The 20,514-nt window shown below is 41.4% G+C and overlaps 1 protein-coding gene across 1 annotated transcript in view; it reads right to left on the bottom strand.

Moving 5' to 3' along the window:
* Window positions 1-20,514, bottom strand: part of DPYD (dihydropyrimidine dehydrogenase) — a 4,342,678-nt gene that overhangs the window by 705,935 nt on the left and 3,616,229 nt on the right. The window contains exon 17 of the mRNA XM_044085707.1: window positions 16,384-16,504. Within this exon, the coding sequence (XP_043941642.1) occupies window positions 16,384-16,504 (121 nt within the window). The remainder of the gene's footprint in view (window positions 1-16,383; window positions 16,505-20,514) is intronic.

Raw genomic sequence — 20,514 nt, forward strand, 5'->3', positions numbered from 1 at the left:
GTGTATTCACTGTTACAGTCATCACCTGTGGGTTATCCCTGCTGTGGTAGCCCTCGGCCGGCCCGAATACCAGAGTCAATGTTTTTCTGCATCAGCTGCTGTCGCCTGTAGACTGATGTCAGGTTATCAGTGCTATAAAGCAAGGCAACTGAAGCCATTACATCAGTTTTTCTTGCCCTAACCAGTCAGAAGTCCCAGGAAATATGGCAAACTGGTCCTGGTGGTTAACAACCACCCCAAGAAGCTTATGTCTCCCTAATGAAAGAGAATATAAGGGAGAAGGAGGAAAACCAGGACTGCAACAGTGAATACACTCGAACATCTACATTTATGGTAAGTGTACACAACTGTACTATGTTCTTCATGTTTCACTGTTGCAGTCATCACCTGTGGGAGGATTTCAAAAGCTGAAGACAGGGGTGGCAGGATTAGTTAGAGACTTAGGCACGGGTAAGCAAGCACTGCAGAGGCAAACCCTGCCCTAGCCCTAGAGAAAAGAGGAAGGTGGTAATGTATTGTAAATGTATGGACCGAGGTCCAGGTGGCAGCTTCCAAGATGTCCCTGGTGGGAACTCCTCTGAAGAATGTTGTGGAAGTGGAGGCTGCCTTAGTGGAATGGGTACGAATAGACTTAGGGTGAGGTTTCCCATGAAATCTGTAGCAGAAATAGATACAGTTTGATATACATTTGGAAATAGTCTGCTTGAAAATGGGCTTCCCCTCTCAAAACTGACAAGACGTTGGTCCATTTTTTTGAAGGGTTTAGTATGGTCCGGGTAGTATCTGAGGTGTCTGTGGATGTCTAGAGAGTGTAGAATTCTTTCCCCCTTGTTTTGAGGGTTAGGGAAGAAGGTAAACAGATAAATGGCCTGGTTGAGAGTCACATTAGATATCACCTTGGGCATAAAGGAGGGGTTAGCCCTAAGGGAAACCCTGTCTGCATGGAAAATGATGAAGGGCTCAATGGCCATCAGTGCCTGAGGTTCAGAAACCCTTCTGGATGAGGATAGCTAGCAAAAAAGCAGTCTTCCAGGAGAGGAATTTTCAGTTCTGCTGTAGCAGCAGGTTCAAAGGGTGGTAAGGTTAGTTTTGCCAAAACATAATTAAGATCCCAGGCTGGAGTGGGAGGTTTTCTTGGAGGTCTGGTATTAGAAGCCCCTCTGAGGAATTGTTTAATCAAAGGATGAGAGAACAGGGGCTTGTCTGTATTAAAATGAGCTGAAATGGCTGAGGTGTGGATTTTAACAGAAGAGAAGGAGAGGCCACTATTGAGTAATTCCACTAGATAGTCCAAGATAAGAGGGACAGAAGGTTGTGAGGAACTGGCTCCTCTGGACTGGCACCAGGAGCAGAATCTTTTCCATTTCCCTGTGTAAGATTTTCTGGTGCTGGGCCTTCTGGCCTCTGTGATAATGTTTAGGACCTGCTTGCTTAGCAGAAGTCCCTTGCTTACATTGGGAGTATCAGCCATGCTTATAGCTTGAGAATCTGCAAGTCTGGGTGCAGCATCCCCCCCCCACTTAAGACAAGAGGTTTGGAATCTGGGGAAGCTGCCTAGGAGGTTATGATGTCAGGCTGCGTAGCAAGGGGTACCAATGGGCCAATCAGGAGCAATGAGGACGGCCTTGTGCATCTCCTCCCTTATCTTGATGAGTACTTTGGGAATAAGAGGCAGAGGGGGAAATGAGTAGATGAAGATGGAATTCCAGGGGAAGATCTAGGCATCCACCTTCCATGCCAGGTGATGATACTCCCTAGTACAGAATTTCTTTAGCTGATGGTTGAGGTGTTAAGCAAAGAGATCCACCTCCAGATTTCCCCACACTTGAGTGACTTGCAAAAAGATTTTTTTGTGGAGCTGCCATTTGTGGGGGTCCAGTAAGTGTCTGCTTAAGTGGTCTGCCAGGGTGTTGTTGATCCCTGGTAGGTATTGGGCTATTAGGTGTAATTCCATGGAGGAGGCAGTCAGCCAGAGTTTCATGGCTAGCCTGCACACAGGATAAGATTGTGTCCCTCCCTGTTTGTTGATGTACCACATTACTGTGGTGTTGTCTGTTTTGATAAGGAGAACTCTTGGCCTGAGATGGAGTTGGGAGGATGTCAGAGCCTTTTCACTGCCATCATTTCCTTCTGGTTGATATGCAAGTAAAGGTGCTGGGCATCCCAAAGACTTTAGGTGCACCTGCCTGCTAGGTGGGCGCCCCAAGCAATGTCTGAGGTGTCAGTGGTGATGGTCTGCCCGGTGGGGTAGTGGATGGAAGGGGAGACCCTGGTTCTTGGCACAGGCCCCTGCCCACCAGAGAAAACTCATCCCTTATACAGGGGATCAGAGGGAGAGAGGTCTCTAGAGGCTGTGAGTGTTGACACCAAAGGTTCTTTAGATCCCACTGATGTTTTCTCATGTGATGCCTGACCACAGGAATTAGAAGTATGCAAGAAGCCATGTACCCCAAGGCTTGCAGGAACTTCCTCGCTGTGAGGTGACTTTTGGATGACAGCTGGGTAAAGTAGAGAGGCAGGAAGCTCTGGTTTTCTGAGGACAGGAAGGCCCTTTGGGATGCTGTGTTCAGCAGTGCTCCCAGGAAAATGATCCTCCTGGAGGGAGTTTAATTTGAACTCTTTGATGGTGAACCTCAAGGAAGTTAGGAGGGTTTTAACAAAGTGTAGGTCCTAGAGCAGCTTTTCTTTGCACTCTGCCTGAATAAGGCAGTTGTCCAGATAAGGGTAAATCTGTATATTTTTCTGTCTGCAAAATGCTATGGCCGGGGCCGAACATTTGGTGAGAACCCTGGGAGCAGTAGATAAACCAAAGGGAAGAGCAAAGAAATGAAAGTGCTGTGAGCCTGCTCTGAAACACTGGAATTTCCTGCAGGACTCCCTTATGGAGATATGGAGGTATGCATATTTTTGGTACAGGGTCACTAACCAGGCATTTTTTGCCAGCATAGGCAGCAGCTGCTGCAGGGTTAGCATTTTGAATTTGGGGACCACCAGGGATGTGTTCAGAATGGACAGATCCAGGATGGGGTGCCAATTTCCCTCCTTTCTGGGAACAAGAAAAAGCCTGGAATAAAAGACTTTGCCTGCTTGATCTGTGGGGACAGGTTCTACTGTCCCCTGAGCTATGAGACTTTAAGGCTTGCTTTAATGCCTCTGCCCACTGATTAGGATGTAAGTTTGGGTACCCTCTGGGAATTGGGAGTTTGTTGAAAGTGAATTTTTATCCCTGAAAAATTATCTTTAAGACCCATTGGTTCTTGGTTACAGACAGCCAATTTTCTTTGTAGAGGGACAGCCTTCTTCCAAGCTTTTGGGTGAAAGGAGGGCAGAGGCGGAAGTGGGAGTTATTGAGAGTTTTGCCATAGAGGGATGGCTTAGAACTCCCTGCCTTAGAGGTGGACCTGGTCCACTGTTTGGTTCCCTGTTGTCCCTGATGTAGGGACCTGGGTGGCCTGTCCCTGTGGGGCTTAGCTTGCACCTGTCTGCTAGGAGCAGGAAAGGACCAGTACTTAGAGGGAAAATTCCTGCTGAATCTAGGAGGTTGAACCTGAAAGAAATCTTTTACTGATTGCACAGATTTTGCTTTGTCTTCCATCTTTTTAAGTACCTCTTCTGCTTTTTCTCTAAACAAGTGGTCTTTATCCAAAGGTGCATCAATTAATTTAGACTTGACATGATCAGGTACAGGTTTATTCATTCAGCCATGCATGTCTCCCAATGACAGATCAAGACACTGCTGCCCTGCTAGAGGCTTCTACTGCATCATATCCACAGTGTAACGAGTGCCTTGCCACTTGACAAGTAGAGTGCAATAAATCTGCTAACGCCTTAGAATTGGCACAGTTAGGAAAGGTAAAAATCTTCTGTTTTAATAGTTCCAAAGTATGCTATTGATATTTTAACATATGGCACTTGCAGTTGAGAGCTCTGATAGCTAAGGTTGTAGAGGTGTAAACTTTTTTGCTTCATCTGTCCAGAGCTCTGGCATCCTTATCAGAAGGAGTAGGGTTCTTTGCAGAACTAGCCCTGGCTCCCTTGGGAACCTGTGCAATGACCTCTGGGTCTGCAGCAGGATTTCTGTACAGGTATTTCTGAGTGTCTGGTACTCTGTAATACCTGTCTGGTTTACTGCAAGCAGGTGGGAGGGCATCTGGGGCTAAACTGGATTCATGGAAAACATCATCCACCACTTCTAAAATAGGAGAGATGGCAAGGGGTCTGTGCTGGGGTAGGTCTAGAAATTCTCTTAGCCTTTTCTTAGACTGAGGGAAATCCTGAGATTCTCATTGGAAATGTTCCCTAAGGATGTGGAGAGTTTCCCCAAAGGAGAAGTCTTCTGGTGGGGAGGCAGAAGGGGTGGATTCCTCTGCATCTGAATCCTCATAAGCAGTTAGAGGTTGTTGTTCCTCTTCAAAATCTGAATAATCTGATTCCTCAGAATCTTGCTCTGTTAATAGTTCAGAGAAGGGTGTCTTTTCCTTTTAGAAGTTGTGACTTGACTGCCCCTGACAAGGCAAATAAGATCCTCTGTCATCTTAAGCATCTGGGCCTGGGGTAGAGGGGCAGGAGTAAGATGGTGGCTAGACGAAGATTTTCTAGGGGTGACCTGGCTTCTAGGCCTAAGTGTATTCATCGCGTTGAGAGAAATGGTAGTCAGGTGTGAAGACGTCAGTTTCTGACTAGAATCGGTAGTGCGAAAGACCTCCTCGAAAGCCGGTGCCTGTGTCGCAGCTCCGGACCCAACCGAGGCAGAGACAACCAATGGCTCTGAAGAAAAGAAGATTTCTGCGGCATACTGGACTCCGAAAGAGTCTTGGTAGAGGCCTGCATAACAATCACATCGAGCATCAGGGGCTGTGAAAGTGCCTCACTGAAATACGGAGAACTGACAACCTGCTTTGCGGAAAAGTCGTCGGAAGGCTTAGCCTTGTGTGGTCTGTCTCTCTCTTTATCCCTATGCTTTTTTGGAGGCTCTATGGATTGTTAGCGGACCAACACCATTTGTGAATACAGAGGATGAAAATACCTGTAATCAAAAAGAGCTTTATGATGAATGGTTCTCTCATTAAAGAGGGCAAAGAACTGGCAGTGGGTGACGGTGTAGTCTGGCCCTAAACAAGTGATGCAGTATGAATGGAAGTTTTGGTGTGGGATCTGCTTTTCACAGGTGACACAATTGTTAACTTTTTCGGACATCTGTTAGTGGAAGAAAAAGAGATCCCCAACAGGGTATTTAGCTTTACATGTTTTCAGCTGTGTTCCGAGCTCTGGTAGCGTCCAACCAGCACACTTGCAAACTGCTTCTGCTACGTGCTCCACGGCAAGAAAGACTGATATAATGGCATCATCTGCCTTGCTTTATAGCACTGACGACCTGACGTCAGTCTACAGACGACAGCAGCTGACACAGAAAAACATTGACTCTGGTATTTGGGCCGGCCAAGGGCTACCACAGCAGGGATTAACCACAGGTGATGACTGCAACAGTGAAACACGAAGAACATCAATTAGCCATCTACCCAGCGCGCGGGGGGGACGACGACAATCCAGTTTGTTCCATAAAACTTCTCCTATAACAGAATATTTGCACTACCAGGGATTGCTGCCCCATTTGTAGTGCACTACAGGGGAGGTTGCATGTCCCACATGTTTACATTACTCATTCTGAAACTTCTGATTGGCTAGTACTACAGTGTAGGTAGTGAGTAGTGAATTGCTGCAATGTTTCCATCCTCTACACAATGGCTGCCTTATACTTTGATGTAAAACTTGAAACTTATCTGTACATGACAAAGAGAACTAATTGTAACTTCACTCTGACTGAATTTCAGCTTCAACAAACTATGAAGTAATAGAACTCCTATGTCCTCATGCAGTGTTGAATGCAGGCAAAGTATATGCAGATCTCTAAGAAATGGTGACTTACTCACATTTTTGGACTACCTTGGAAGCCATTAAAGTTCACTGTCATTGGCCATGTTTTTGTGTTTAATGCTGCTTATTTGTCACCATTCAAAAGATCTATTTTTTGGCATTATGCCCAATACTCTCATGAATGGTTCTGCGGATTTTGTTTCTATCAATCGTCTTGATAGCCCATTTCATGGGGCCACAGTCTTATCTAAGAAGAAATATTTTAGCCAATCCATTGTATATATGGTTGCTACAATCTGCAGTCACAACCCCCCCCCATGCATATCTTATCCTTTTCAGCCCCCGTCCCCTTCACATCTCTAAGACACAATCATATGTGCCCAAACCTTTAATGCTTTTAGTGAGAACTACAGACTGAATAATCTGTAATCATGCCACTTCGCTCCCTTACACACAACCTCCCAGTGGCATTTTCTTGAGTTCTCCTGGCAGTCTGGTAATCCTGTCTTTGAATGTCCCCCTGAACTACATGCAGTACTCAAAGTGTGACAAGACTAATTCATGCAACAGCACCGTTTCTGTTTTCTATTTCACTGTGGATACACCTCAGTTTTCTGTTTGTTATTGTAAATGCCCTCTCCTTCTGTTCTTGCCAGTCCAATTTAGAGCTGTAAGTAAGCCAACTGGCAGCCTAACCAAAACTCAGAGTGGCACCTCCTTCATTAATGAAGTGATGACAGAAAAATAAAGGTCCTCTGAAAAAGAGGGGTAGCTGCAACAAACATGTAGAATTATATAGCTGTTTGCTGCAGTTTACAGTCATGAACTCTCTCTCTCTCTCACACACACACACACACACACACACACACACACACACACACACACACACACACACACACACACAATAAAACAAATAAGCTTAACTGATATCCAATATCACACAAGTTCAAGTTGCAACTCATTTTCCCAGCACTGCTGTAACTGGCTGAATGCCTGCAAGCTGTTACTTCACAACTGGTTGTTGTGACTGAAGTGCTCTGCTTTTGTCTGAAATGATTCTTAAATGCCATCTTTCAATTCTTTTGAACAGCATGTCTAAGTCTTTCCCTTTGCTCTTGTCTACTAATGCACTCATTTTGTTTAGCTGATCCTACAGCTATTTTCATACATCTGCAATAAACAAAATGAAGTACACTTTACCCAGGATAGACCCCTGCTGTATACTTCTAATGACTTCCCTCATAACACACAATGTATATTTAAGTACAATACTCAGTAGCGTTGTTACCTCACAGCAAGAGGTTCTCCCGTTCAATTCTTGGCTTGGCTTGGGAGTGCCTTCTGTGTGGAGTCTGCATGTCCTCCCCGCGGTTGGGTAGCATTTGAAAGACATGCGTGTGTAAACGGGCATGCCTTCATTGAAGGTTGGGCGTCGAGCCGGAGTTCCGTTGTGGCAACCCCTTACCGGGAAAAAGCCGAAAGACAAACAACGACAACAACAACTCTTGTGTCCTGCAGTACAACCATACTGCAGTCTGGTTCCTGGTTTCAAGCCAACCTGCACTTTAAGAAAAGGCAGGACAGAGGAGGGTGAATTTCCCAGGTATCAAATTGTGGGAAGCACTGGTTGGTGTAAGCCAAGCTATCACAAAATGATTATGTAATGACAGCTTATCAACTGTCAAAATGTTCTTTTTTCCCAAAGGAAGCAATAAATTATTAGGTTTCTGTATATGATAAATATTTTTTATAAACTTTCTGTTATCATGCTTAATTGCAGTACAGAATATTTAAAAAATGTGTTTATTAATACAATAAAGCATAGCTTGCTACTACTCCCCCCAAAAAAAGTGTGACAGCTTCCAAGCCATCATTAAATTATACATATTATAACCTCTTAAGGACAGCATGGGGTAACACGAAGTGGGCGTGTTGCCCATGGTTCCAAACTCCCTTGGGCCATCCCCAACCCATAAAAATCTTCCTATTATTACCATTGTAGGTCTGATTTCAATGAATAATATCTTGATAACAAAGAGCTGTAGAACAATATCATTTTAATTCTGCAAGTCTAACTCCCTAACTCCCAGTGACGGTTATTCTAAAAGTGTATTAGTTCTGGTTTAAGCACTTGGGCTTCAGGCCAGTTATTTTACATTAAGAAGGTTCGTGGTCTGCACTCTTGTGGGAGGAAAGGCTGGACTCTGCCCTTCTGAGCTGGGAATTTCTGGTTAAAGGCTTATAGTGCCTGCATATTTGAACTGTTTCTTACTGAAATTGGTACACCTTGTTTGCTGTAGCATAGACTAGATCCAGGCCTGCTGAATCTAGCTTTGTTTGTATGCTTGTTGTTTGCTTATTTCCCTGAAACGCTAATTCCACCTGCTTCTGTGGATCCCTAGTGATATCTGCATTGCTTACTGTACTTATTTCCTTGTTTCACTTGAAAGAAAGTTACTGTTTGTCGTTTTTGCATTTAAGTTACCTGTAACACATTGCATTTAAGTTACCTGGCACTTGCTCACTAAAGCAATTATATAAGTCAGCACTAAAAAATTAAAAGCACTACATCCTAACAAACTCCCCTTGAGTACCTTGTTCCCCATTGGCCCTGTTTTTCAATTATAAAGGAATTCCCAATACTATTCTAGCATGTCCAAAGGTCAGTTGTCAATCTCCTCTCCGGTCCAGCTGGTGAATCTGGGAATCTTGAGGCAATGTTACAACTGCCTCATGTACACAGACAACCCTCTCCTCCTCCCAACAAATTCCAACACATGTGAGAGATGCAACCATATAGCCAAACTGGAGGCTAAGCTCTCTCAACTCAGTACCGGCGTAACCAGTCAGGAGGAGAAGGAAACCACACACACTACAATTCCAGTCTCACATAGACCTACCACGACAGCAAACCAAACACATAAACACACAAAACATACTTGGAGGCTCTAAATAAAAATCTGCCTAAGCAGCAGAGACCTCCAAAGCAGACACCCAAGCAACAGCTACCCCAAAACAAAACACGTGCAATACATAGTGCACAAAGCCAGTGTGCCGAACAGTCACAGCCCTTAAGGCTAAACAACACACCTGATACACTTGTAATAGGTGACTCTATCGTCAGGCACACTGACGTCCTGCTCACCAGGCTGAACAAGGAGAAGGTCACGGTGAGCTGCCTGTCGGGCGCTAGGATCCGCCACATAACACAAGCACTCAGGTCACTCCAAGGCAAGTACAAATATGACTCGGTCATTGTCCATGCTGGTGTGAATGACCTGAGACGTACCTCCCTGGACTACATGAAAAGAGACACAGAGGAGCTCTCTGAGCATGTAGCCCAGGCCGGTATGACCCTGACCTTGAGTAGCATCTTACCCTCACCAAGAATGATGCCACAATATGAAGACAAGTTGATCAATTTCAACAATTGGCTTAAGTATTGGTGTCATTCAAAGGGGATCCAATGCCTGTCAGCCTGGGATGACATGCTCGACAAGCCACGATGCTTCGCTAGGGACGGCTTGCACCTGTCACCCCTGGGCTTTTGGATATTGGCAAAGGCTCTTGCTACCCCCATAGTGCCTTTTTTAGGCAAGGCTCAAAAGACAAACCCACCTCCATAGGTATCACAAGGGATAAGAAATTATGAGTAATGCTACTCAACGCCAGAAGTCTAAACCTTAAGATGCACGCACTCGAAACTCTCCTTAGCATGGTGAACATCAATATCTGTGCAGTAACAGAAACCTGGTTCAAGGCTCCCGAGAGCACCCCAGCACTACCAGGTTATACCTCATACCATGCTTTTCGGCCCCAAAACTTGGACGAACCACAAAAGGAGGGAGTATCAATATTCGTCAAAGATACCCAAACCTCCAGGTTGGTGGCACAGCATGAAGCATCAGAGACTATCCATGTGCAACTAACAGTGGGTAAAACTGCCTTCCAGTTTATAGCCTGCTACAGACCACCCTCCCAAACCCAGGAACCCCACTCGGCCTTCCTGAGAACACTGGAAAATATGAAGGTCTCTCCAAACACCATTATATTGGGCTACTTCAACTACCCAAACATAGACTGGGAGCATTACTCTAGCTCCAACACCCTAGCCCAAAGGTTCCTAGAATTTATAAACTCAAATGCTATGGAACAACTTGTTACCACTCCCACAAGAGGGGAAAACATACTGGACCTGATCATCACCAACATGGGGACTCTATGCTCCAGACCAGAAGTGTATCCCTCACTGGTAAGATCAGACCATAAACTAATCTCACTGGATATTCACATCCTGACCCCACCCCCTGCCCAGAAAACAACAGTAAAAAACTTCTCTAAAGCAAATTTCACACTCCTCAAAACCGAGGTGGAATCCTTCAAAGCCCCGGAGCCTGTGGAAAATACGGCCCAGACCACAGAATCCTTTATAAATACATTCTATGAACACCTTCAGGAATGCATGGATCATGCAATCCCAAATAAAACCAAGACCCAATCCTCCAAAGGCAGACGTCCTGTCTGGTGGACCCCAGCCATAAACAAACTATACAATAGAAGGAGGAAGCTAATACATGATAGAGAAAAATCCCAAAAAGGGAAGGCATCTCTGATCAGTATTAGCAAAAAACTATGGGCACTCATAAAATCGTCTAAGGCCAGCTTCGAGAGAAAAATTGCACAGGACACTAAGGATAATCACAAGGATTTCTTTAGTTATGTTAGGAACCTGGGTGGGAATTCTCAGATATGCTCAGAATTAGTCCAAAATGACAAAAAATACATCGAACCCACAGACATTACCAACATCCTAGCTGACAGGTTCAGCGCAAACTTCTCCCCCCCTCCCCACCAAAAGGGCAAATATCTATCCCAGCAGAGTGCTGCCCCCATGACATCTCAGATGCTCAGGTAAGAGCCACCCTCTCCAAAGCAAAAAACACAGCATCAATGGGACCAGACGGTGTCCCGGGCTGCGTCCTACATGAACTCCAAGAAGAGCTAAACCCAAACATAAAACTACTGTTCAATCTCAGCCTTACTACCGGATATGTACCCAAAGAGTGGCGTACAGCAACAGTGGTCCCTCTCCACAAAGGTGGTGCCTCAAGAGATCCTGGAAACTATCGCCCCATAAGCCTGACTAGCTTGGTCTGCAAAGCTATGGAAAGGATCATCATGGACCTCATAAATAAAGATATTGGGGACCTACAGACACTGGATCCTACCCAGTTCGGCTTTGTTAAGGACAGATCCTGCCTCTTAAACCTGGTCAATTTCTTTGAAACAGTCACCAAGGCCATTGACGAGGGGAAGGTGGTCCACACAGCCTACCTGGACCTCGCAAAAGCCTTCGATACAATACCCCACTCGGGCATTATAGATAAGCTCACGAGCTTAAATATAAACCCGTATGTCACTAGATGGGTTGCAAACTGGCTCAAGGACAGAACCCACATGGTTAGAATTGCTGGAGCCATGTCAGACTCCAAACCAGTTACAAGTGGCGTCCCACAAGGCTCAGTCCTGGGACCTCTCTTGTTCGGTATATATTTCTCAGAGGTACAGGCCAACACAGAAGGACTGTGGCTGACCATGTTCGCAGATGACTGCAAACTGGGCGCCATAATCAATTCTCCAGCCGACACAAGAATCCTCCAAAAGGGCCTCATAGAAACAGACAACTGATGCCAGAGCCATGGCCTCAAGCTAAATGCCAAAAAATGTATAGTCATCCCCTTTGGCAAAAACAAAGTGCCCACAAATTACCACATAGGTGGTAATCCATTAAGTACAGAAGAAGTAATTAGGGACCTGGGGACCCAAGTTGATAGCAATCTCTCATTTGACAACCACGTGGCCAAAGTGGTTAGAAAAACATTTTATATAGCCTACCTAATCATGAAGGGATTCACATCTAGATCAGGGGAGGTCATCGTGCCTCTTTACTCATCCCTCATCAGGCCCTTAATTGAGTACAATAGCCCTTTTGAGATGTACCTTACCAGACACCTGCAGCAACTGGAAAGACCCCAAAAGTACCTCACCAAGAGGATCAAAGGGCTCAAACAGATGCCATATGCTGCTCTGTTAAAGAAACTCCAGCTCTACTCAGTGGCATACCGCCTGCTCAGAGGCGATCTGTGCCTGACGTATAAAGCCATGTCCAACCCAGAATTAATGGACATGCTGCACCTCAGAAAATCCAAATCCCATCGAGCTACATGCTCGAGAGACTTGAACCTCAGCACTGAAATAAATAGGACATGCTGGAGGGACAGATTCATAACCCAGAGGCTCCCTTCACTCTGGAATAAAATCCCAGTCCAGGTTAGGCAGAGTCCCTCATTGACTCTCTTCAAAAAGAATCTTGATGAGTGGATGGGAGATCGTAGGTTTACCCAGGGTATCACTTCTGTGTCACTGTTAGACAGAGGCACAGTATACTAACCTCAAAAAAGGGCAGAGCAAAATTAATTTAAAATGGGTGGCGAAAGCCAAACACACTCTGGCTAGGCTTATAAATGCCCTAGGGCAGATAGCCTAGTATGAACCTATGAACCATTAAGTGGTATGGGGGCTGTGCCATTGCTTGGATTGAAACTTAACACACTGCCAAGCTTCCAAACATAGATCATGAAAGACAAAGCTTCTTGTTATAAGCAATGGGGAGTCCAGTCTCTTATGTGATTTGCATTGCAATTACTTGACTGGTCAATTGAAAGGCAGAAGCAATTGAGTGGTGCACCACTCTAGGAAGCAAAATGAACACTATATTTTCTCAGATTATACAGTTCCACTTTAAAGTTTCTCACTAGTGGCTCTTTATACAGAGTTGTTAAGTTAGAATTTAGGAAAAAATAGAACTAATCTTGAAAAATTGTTTGGTATCTGAACTAATCTTAAAAAAGGATAATGTATCCTCCAAGAGATTTGCTTTTGATGCGAGTATGGAATGAACTTATAAATCTTTTCATGAACCAGAGCCTTAGGAGTATTTGCTTCTCAAAAGATCAGCCTATTGAAGTAGTGCCTCTGCTGTGCTCCTCTGCTCTCTTACTCTGTTAGGACTAGCATGCAGCAGGCAAGGTTCTCCTTTTAGGAAGTACACAAAATTCATTTTTGTATAGATTGACATGAAAGAAGAAATGAGAATAAAATGGTTAACTTAATTTTAGACGTTTACAATGTGAAGAAAATGTATTTTCTTTTATTTTCCTTTTTGATAACACTGTTTAATCATGTAGCCTGCAGCTAGAGAACTGAACTTAAAAGCAAGGACTAGAAGATAAGACCTGCCTCTTATAAAAGAATTAAGTCACAGATCCACGCAAAAGAACTGAAGAGGCATCTAACATACCAAGTGACTCAGAGTAGAAAGAAGTAGCCAGTCTCCTCCTCTTCTTCTTCTTTCAGCTTTTCCCAGTTAGGGGTCGCCACAGCAGATCACCTGTCCGCTCATGACTGGCAGTGGAGTTTTACGGTGTTGAGTTGCCAGCCCGGCGCCCAACCTTCCACAGAAGGCACACACATGCATGCACTCACACCTAAGGCCAATTTAGAGTGTCCAATCCACCTACAGCATATCTTTAGGATGTGGGAGGAAATGGAGCACCTGGAGGAAACCCACGTGACCACAGGGAGGACATGCAGACTCCACACAGAAGCACCCCAGCGGAGGATTGAACCATTGAACCTCTTACTGTGAGGCAGCAACACTAACCACTGCACCGCCATGGCCGTCCTCAAGTAGCCAGTCTTTAGTAATATTAAATTAAGTAAGAAGTGCATCAGCTGAGAAACCGACCCATGTCATTCTTGATTCTGAGTGTGACATATAGAGCTTAGGGTACAATGGAAAAGCTATGTGGCTATGTTTAACAATTATGCCACTGCATTAAACACAACTGCAGATGAAAGATTAAATGGTTTTGTACTTCATATCACCAGGAACAAAATGTATCATATATAGGAGTATATGTCTCATCCTACTGATAAACCCGCAGATGAGCAGGAAAAGCTGTAGAAATATTTCAAGCAAAGAAAATACTACAAAGAAATGGCACAGTTATAAGCACTGATGTCTCACAGTTTTAATTCTTCACTAGGGTATCTTGTGTGTGGAGTCGAATGCTTTCTTCTGTGACCACACAGGTCTTTGCAAGGTGTTATGCCTTCCTATCACAATCCAGAGGCATGCTGTACATTACATTTTTATTTTATTTTAACATTTGTTGAATGTCTGACAAAGACAGAGCTTATTTTCAGCATTGGCCTGGGGAAAATACTCCAGATACATGTCTTTGGAATGTGGGAGAAAACCAGAGCACTCAGTGGAAACCCAAGTGAACACAGGGAGGACATGCAGACTCCACAAAAAAGGCACCCCAACTGAAAATTGAATCAGAGAACCTCTTGCTGTGAGGTGACAATGTTAACTGCTGCACCATTGCACCACCCAGTAACAGTTTCCTTTTGGGATCCATTAACCAAAACCACATCACATTCAGATGTACTGCGACTAGTGACAGTGTTATGGAAATGTTTCTCTAAGGTAATCTATAGGGTTTGGGTTATCGGTAAGGACAAGGTTATGGTTAGTATGCATTAAGTAAACTGTTGCTGCCATACCCGAATGACATGAAGTGCAGCTCAACATAGCAGTTTTCAAATTGTAAACTGATCAGTTATCCTCATTTCACCATTAATGACAAACGTCTCTAAATTATCAGTGGCCAGGTTTCCTACTGCTTAGCCAAAGGCACCCTTGAGGCTATGCATTACCATTTTTGAATCTGATCCACTATAATGAACCTTGTTCTGGTCCAATGCAGAAAAAGGCTCAATTTAACTATGATTTCTTAAGAAGAAGTTGCCTGTGGGGCCACAGATAATGTCCATAAAGTTTGGCCTTGGAGGAGGGACTATGCTCAATATCCACATTGATATACTTGTTCCCACACAGAAGAAAGGTATCACAACTGTAGGGTGGAATACATTCCAAGAGATGATTAGTAGATTAATGTCTAGCTCTCAGGGCCCGTAGAAAAAAAAAATTACCAAAGGAATAATTTCTGGATGCTATTATAACAGCTATGGTTTTCGTCAGTGAAAAAGAGGGAAGTCTGTTGGAAATTGAAATAAAAAGAAAGAAAGAAAGAAAGAAAGAAAGAAAGGCATATACTGTTTTGTGGTTTATAATGCCTTAAAAAACTAAGCAGAGTAACATACAGAACTGGACTGGCACAAATCCAGTCAGGGATCAGAATCGGTCTGAAATGGGCTGCGTCTGCCAAAGAAATGACGACACGCAATTACACAACATAGATCAATGTGGATTTGCTCTCTTTCAGTGAATGCAGAGCATATTTTACTGTGGGGTGAAACATCTTTCTGGACTTTCTTCTAACTACCTTTGATCAATATAACAATGTAACAGCAAACACATGGTACATTTTCACAATATCATCAGTGCATGCATAATAAGGTGATGGAAAAAATACAACTCAACTATGCAGTGAGCACCCTTGTATATATTATACAGCAGTGCATAAATATATGACTGCTCTCATTTATTAACACAGTGCCACTTAGAATATAAAGAGCACAGTAACAATGGACTGTCAAACCAAAGCATGCTGGTTATTCTTACCAGTACATTTATCCCTAGAGATAAGGGACTGCTGCACTTCACAAGAAGAATCAGGACAGAAATTGTTCATCACATGAGGAATATCAGAACAGAAACTTTGGAAAAAAGGCAAAAGAACTCTGCAGTCAGAAGAGGCAGATAATAAAATCAGATCTCCAGTGAGTTAAGTCCCCATGATATAAAAGTATTTTACTGAGTTACCATATTTCCTTACAAACATTCCTTGAGTACATATAATACTTCAACGATCTCAAAGCATACCACACCTTAAATCTTTAGAGCCATTATAACTGCTCCAACTCACAAAAACTCACAATATTTAACATAAGGGGCATCTGTCAGATGACCTCTACTTCTAGTCATAAGCCTTTTGATAAAAAACAATGTTTTCTGCTTGCCTTACTAGTTCAGTGGTACACCAATAAAATGCTGTTAAAGTGCATTTGTAGAAATAAGCACACATAAATAAAGCTTGAATTAGTCTAACTAAAATACTGTTTTCAAACAGTATTTTTTGCTTCTATTTTCAAAATGTACATAGATGAGAAGTGACTAGTGCAGGGCTATGCCAATATATATATATGATGTACATATATTTACTTATTTTTGACAGGGGGAATTCATGTTTTCCTTTAGGTTTAACCTTTAAATATTGATTCACATCTGTCAACTTGAAACATTGTTAGAAACACTGGGGTTGCTAGAGAGACAGGACTACTGCAAAATAATCAGTCAGTTTCTGCTTTTTGTTCTTTTTTTTATGTTTGCATTCTTGTACAACCATTTATTTTAGCACAGTGTTGCATGGGCAACAATTAATGCTTTATGTGTAGTTTTGAGTATTTATTGTTTCTTACCTTCCTTGGCAGCAAGTGCAATATTCACAATGTTGGTTACATTGGGAGTCAGTTTGGCAAAGAAAGGAATCTTAACAGCTTGTCTAACCCAACGGCAGATGTTTCGCACCAGTTCTGGATCCTGTTCAAATGGACCAGTGAAAGAAAGATTCTGTGATAAACCAGACTTATAATGCTGTTTACAGATAAAGTAACAAAACCTAATGTTGCCAATCTGCTTACACTGCATGCAACCAAAATGCTCGAGAGAATGGTACAGCACCATTAAATTCTACAAATAAGTGAGCTCTTAACTATAACTTGAAATTCAGATAGAGATTTTCTTAATAGAAAATATTTTTTCATTTTGTTGCAATACTTAACTTGATGAGTGCTACTTCTTGAAAAACACAGATCTTAATTTAAGATCTTTAATTTAAAAATAACTGCAAAAAGATAATTTGTGACACGGTAACAAAGCCCAGTGCAAAAGGTCAAAAGCTATCACTCTTTTTTTAATTTAAATGCTAAATTAAAAAGTCTGTTTAATTATAAACTCTTGAACCTAACTGTAAAGACATTTACTAATCATCGTTCATTTACAGCAAGACAGCTCTGAAAAGTTTAAAGCCTACAAAATTACAGAAACGTCTGGGAATGCCATCAAATGAAACATGTACTTTAGCAAATTAGTGAATACCAAAGTCATTTCTACTACTATTTTTTTAATTATGCAATTTATTGATGTATGTCAGTTCCAAATGATATTCATCAGATATGCAGGAAGATCTGAAGATTCAGTAAAGGAGATATGTAAATAAACGTTTGCCTGTCTCACAACAAGTACGCAAATAAAATACCCTTCATCAGACTTTCATTAAATTTCATTTATGCATTCATTAGTAGTCTCATCAGCCCAGTGATTTGCCAGAAAACAGCAGTTTTCATGATGAACAGACCAAAAATATGAGCCACAAATCTGGACATTCTGCGAAAATCTAGACAGTTGAGAGGTATGAAGTGAACTAACCTATTGTGAACCATTTGTTGCTATAATCCAGGATGCACAGAGAAAGGTAAATGCATTTTAAATACACACACATATACACATATATAAAAAAATCAAACTTTATATAGTCAAAACCATATATTTAACTTTCCGAAAACTTAAAGGAAACAAAACAAAAATCTACATTTTTGCAGGGGGGCTTTCCCCACCTCTCATGAAAATTATATATACCAACTCTGAGATTGCTCTGCAGTGGGAAAAAGGTAAATTCCCTGTTCACCACTGTACTGAGATCTCAAACATATGAAGTTTGAGTTTCCAAAAATTTGATAATCAGTCATAAACCCATATATCTACATGTATATCTATCTATCTATATATCTATCTATCTATGTATATGTATAGAGAGAGATTTCCTTCCAATACTCAAATGGCCATATCATCGAATTTCAATTTCACGAAGACAAAAATCAAGAAAACAAAATACCTGGCTGGCTAATTTTTTCACAGGGCAAGTAAACATTTGCCCAAATTCAAAGAAACACACCGGAGTAATTAAAACCCACCTAGGTGGGGGGATATACCACCCACACCCCCCTAACTATATATACCAACTCTGGGATTGAAGACAGTGCAGAAAAGGGTCTGTTGGGCAAGTGTTTACTTGCCATGGGAAAAATTTGCTGTTCGGGTATTTTGTTTTTGCAATTTTCGTATAGAAAAAAAAAAAATATATATATATATATATATATGTGTGTGTGTGTGTGTGTGTGTGTGTATATATATATATATATATATATATATATATATATATATATATATATATATACATACATATGCATACATACATACACACACACAGATATATATATATATATATATATATCTTTCATGTGATCAAAATTCCAGAACATCAAACCTCTGATCATCGCAGACCAGAGGACCAAAGTTCCGAAATATCGAACCTTGTCTGAAGACCACCATACAGTGTGGGACGGGAACCTTACCATTCTCTTCACTGTAGTGCAATCTCAGTGTAGATATATTTAAGTAGCCGGGGGTGTGTGGAGTGCAGGGAGGCTTGCCCCCTGCAAAAATGTGAAATCAGAAGTTTTCACATTTTACATTTTTTTCTAGGTTTGGTATTTCAGAACTTTGATCCTCTGGTCATTGTTGATCAAAAGTTCGATGTTCTGAAATTAAGATCCTATGAATTAGACCCATATATACATATCACACATATATACGCACACACACACACACACACACACACACACACACATAGAGAGACATATATACGTATTACTCAGACTCAGATATATATATATATATATATATATATATATATATATATATATATATAAATGTGTGTGTGTGTGTGTATATATGTGTGTATATATATATATATATATATATATATATATATATATATATATATATGTATAGATAGATATATACACATGGTTACAATTATAAAGAGTGAACTCTCACTTGACAGAATGCTATTTTGTAATCAAAGTCAAAAATCCACCACAAGACACTAAAATTAAACTCAACGCTACTCCGACACAATAAAGGCTGTCCAGTAACCACAATCACGTTGTCTTTGTATTCCAATTACGACCACAGAGTAATATAATTAAACTGATGTTTATTTAACAGAAAAAATAATAAATAAATAATAAAATAGGTAACAGACTTAGCGCTTTCATCTCATCACTGAGACTTCTTCAGAATCCTGTTACCATATAAACTAACTTGTTCTTTTATAACAAATAATTCTCACTCATTGGTCCACAGAAACTGACATCATTAAATATATAAAACGAAATGAAATTATATAAATGACTGGCCTATGTTACTTTCCTCTTCTTGACTGGGGCTGACTGAATACTTTAATACAAAGAATTAAATAAACAGACCTCACAAAACCTAACTGTTTAAACACATTGCCGCTTCTAAATACTAAAATATCACTATACAAAACTTCGTTGTATAAAAAACTAAAAAATATATATATATTTATGTATATGTAAATCGATAGGAAGTCAACAATAAAACATATGCAAACATAAAGATGCATGCATGAAAAATGCTAATATAAAAAATGCAAATATAAGAAATGCAAATTTAAAAAATGCAGGTATAAAAAATACAGACATAAAAAATGCAGACATGAGGAATTCAGGCATAAAAAATGCAGCCATAAAGAATCCAGACATAAAAAAGTACACACATAAGGAATCCAGACATAAAAAACTTTTTCACAGATCCCCAAAGATCTTGGGTCCACTGCTGTCATTTTTTTATGTCTGGATTCTTTATGGCTGCATTTTTTATGCCTGAATTCCTCATGTCTGCATTTTTTATGCCTGCATTTTTTTAAATTTGCATTTCTTATATTTGCATTTTTTATATTAGCATTTTTCATACATGCATCTTTATGTTTGCATAAGTTTTATTGTTGACTTCCTATCGCTTTACATATACATAAATATATATATTTTTTTTAGTTTTTTATACAACAAAGTTTTGTATAGTGATATTTTAGTATTTAGAAGCGACAATGAGCCAGATTCAGGAAGGCTTACACGGAGTTCAAGAGTAGTGTAAGCCTCCGTGTAAGCCTCCTGATTCAGCAACAGCCCAAATCTCCGTGTAAGAGACAGCTAACACGTCTCTTACACGGAGTGGAAATGCTCAATACCTCATTTGCAGCTCCAAGATATGCAAATGAGGTATGTGAGCGATCCAAAGCCAAACCAGTCCGTGTAGCGGGCGTGTTGCTTCAGAAATGTACTCAGCTGACAACTGAGTACATTTCTGCAAAATTAAAACGGAGCTATGTCAGCTCCAAATAAAGGGTGCATTTGTTACATTAAGCATGCCAATGGCCAAATATGTGGCCATTGGCATGAAAAAGTGTTGAAAAAAAAAGTTATATAACTTTTTTTTTTTTCACGGGATTTATGTGTTTAACTGTAGCGCACCAGCATAAGCGGTGCGCTACCTAAAACTGAAAACCGAAGCTTATAAGCCCACAATTGTGGGATTTATGTATTACATGAAATGTCAATGGAGGGACTTGCAGAGCAAAAACAATATGGCCTCCGTTTAGTGGTTGGGGCAAAGGAAGGAAAGGG

This window comes from Protopterus annectens, chromosome 10.part0 (genome assembly GCF_019279795.1).
Source record: "Protopterus annectens isolate FY-2018-M chromosome 10.part0, PAN1.0, whole genome shotgun sequence".
NCBI lineage: Eukaryota > Metazoa > Chordata > Ceratodontiformes > Protopteridae > Protopterus > Protopterus annectens.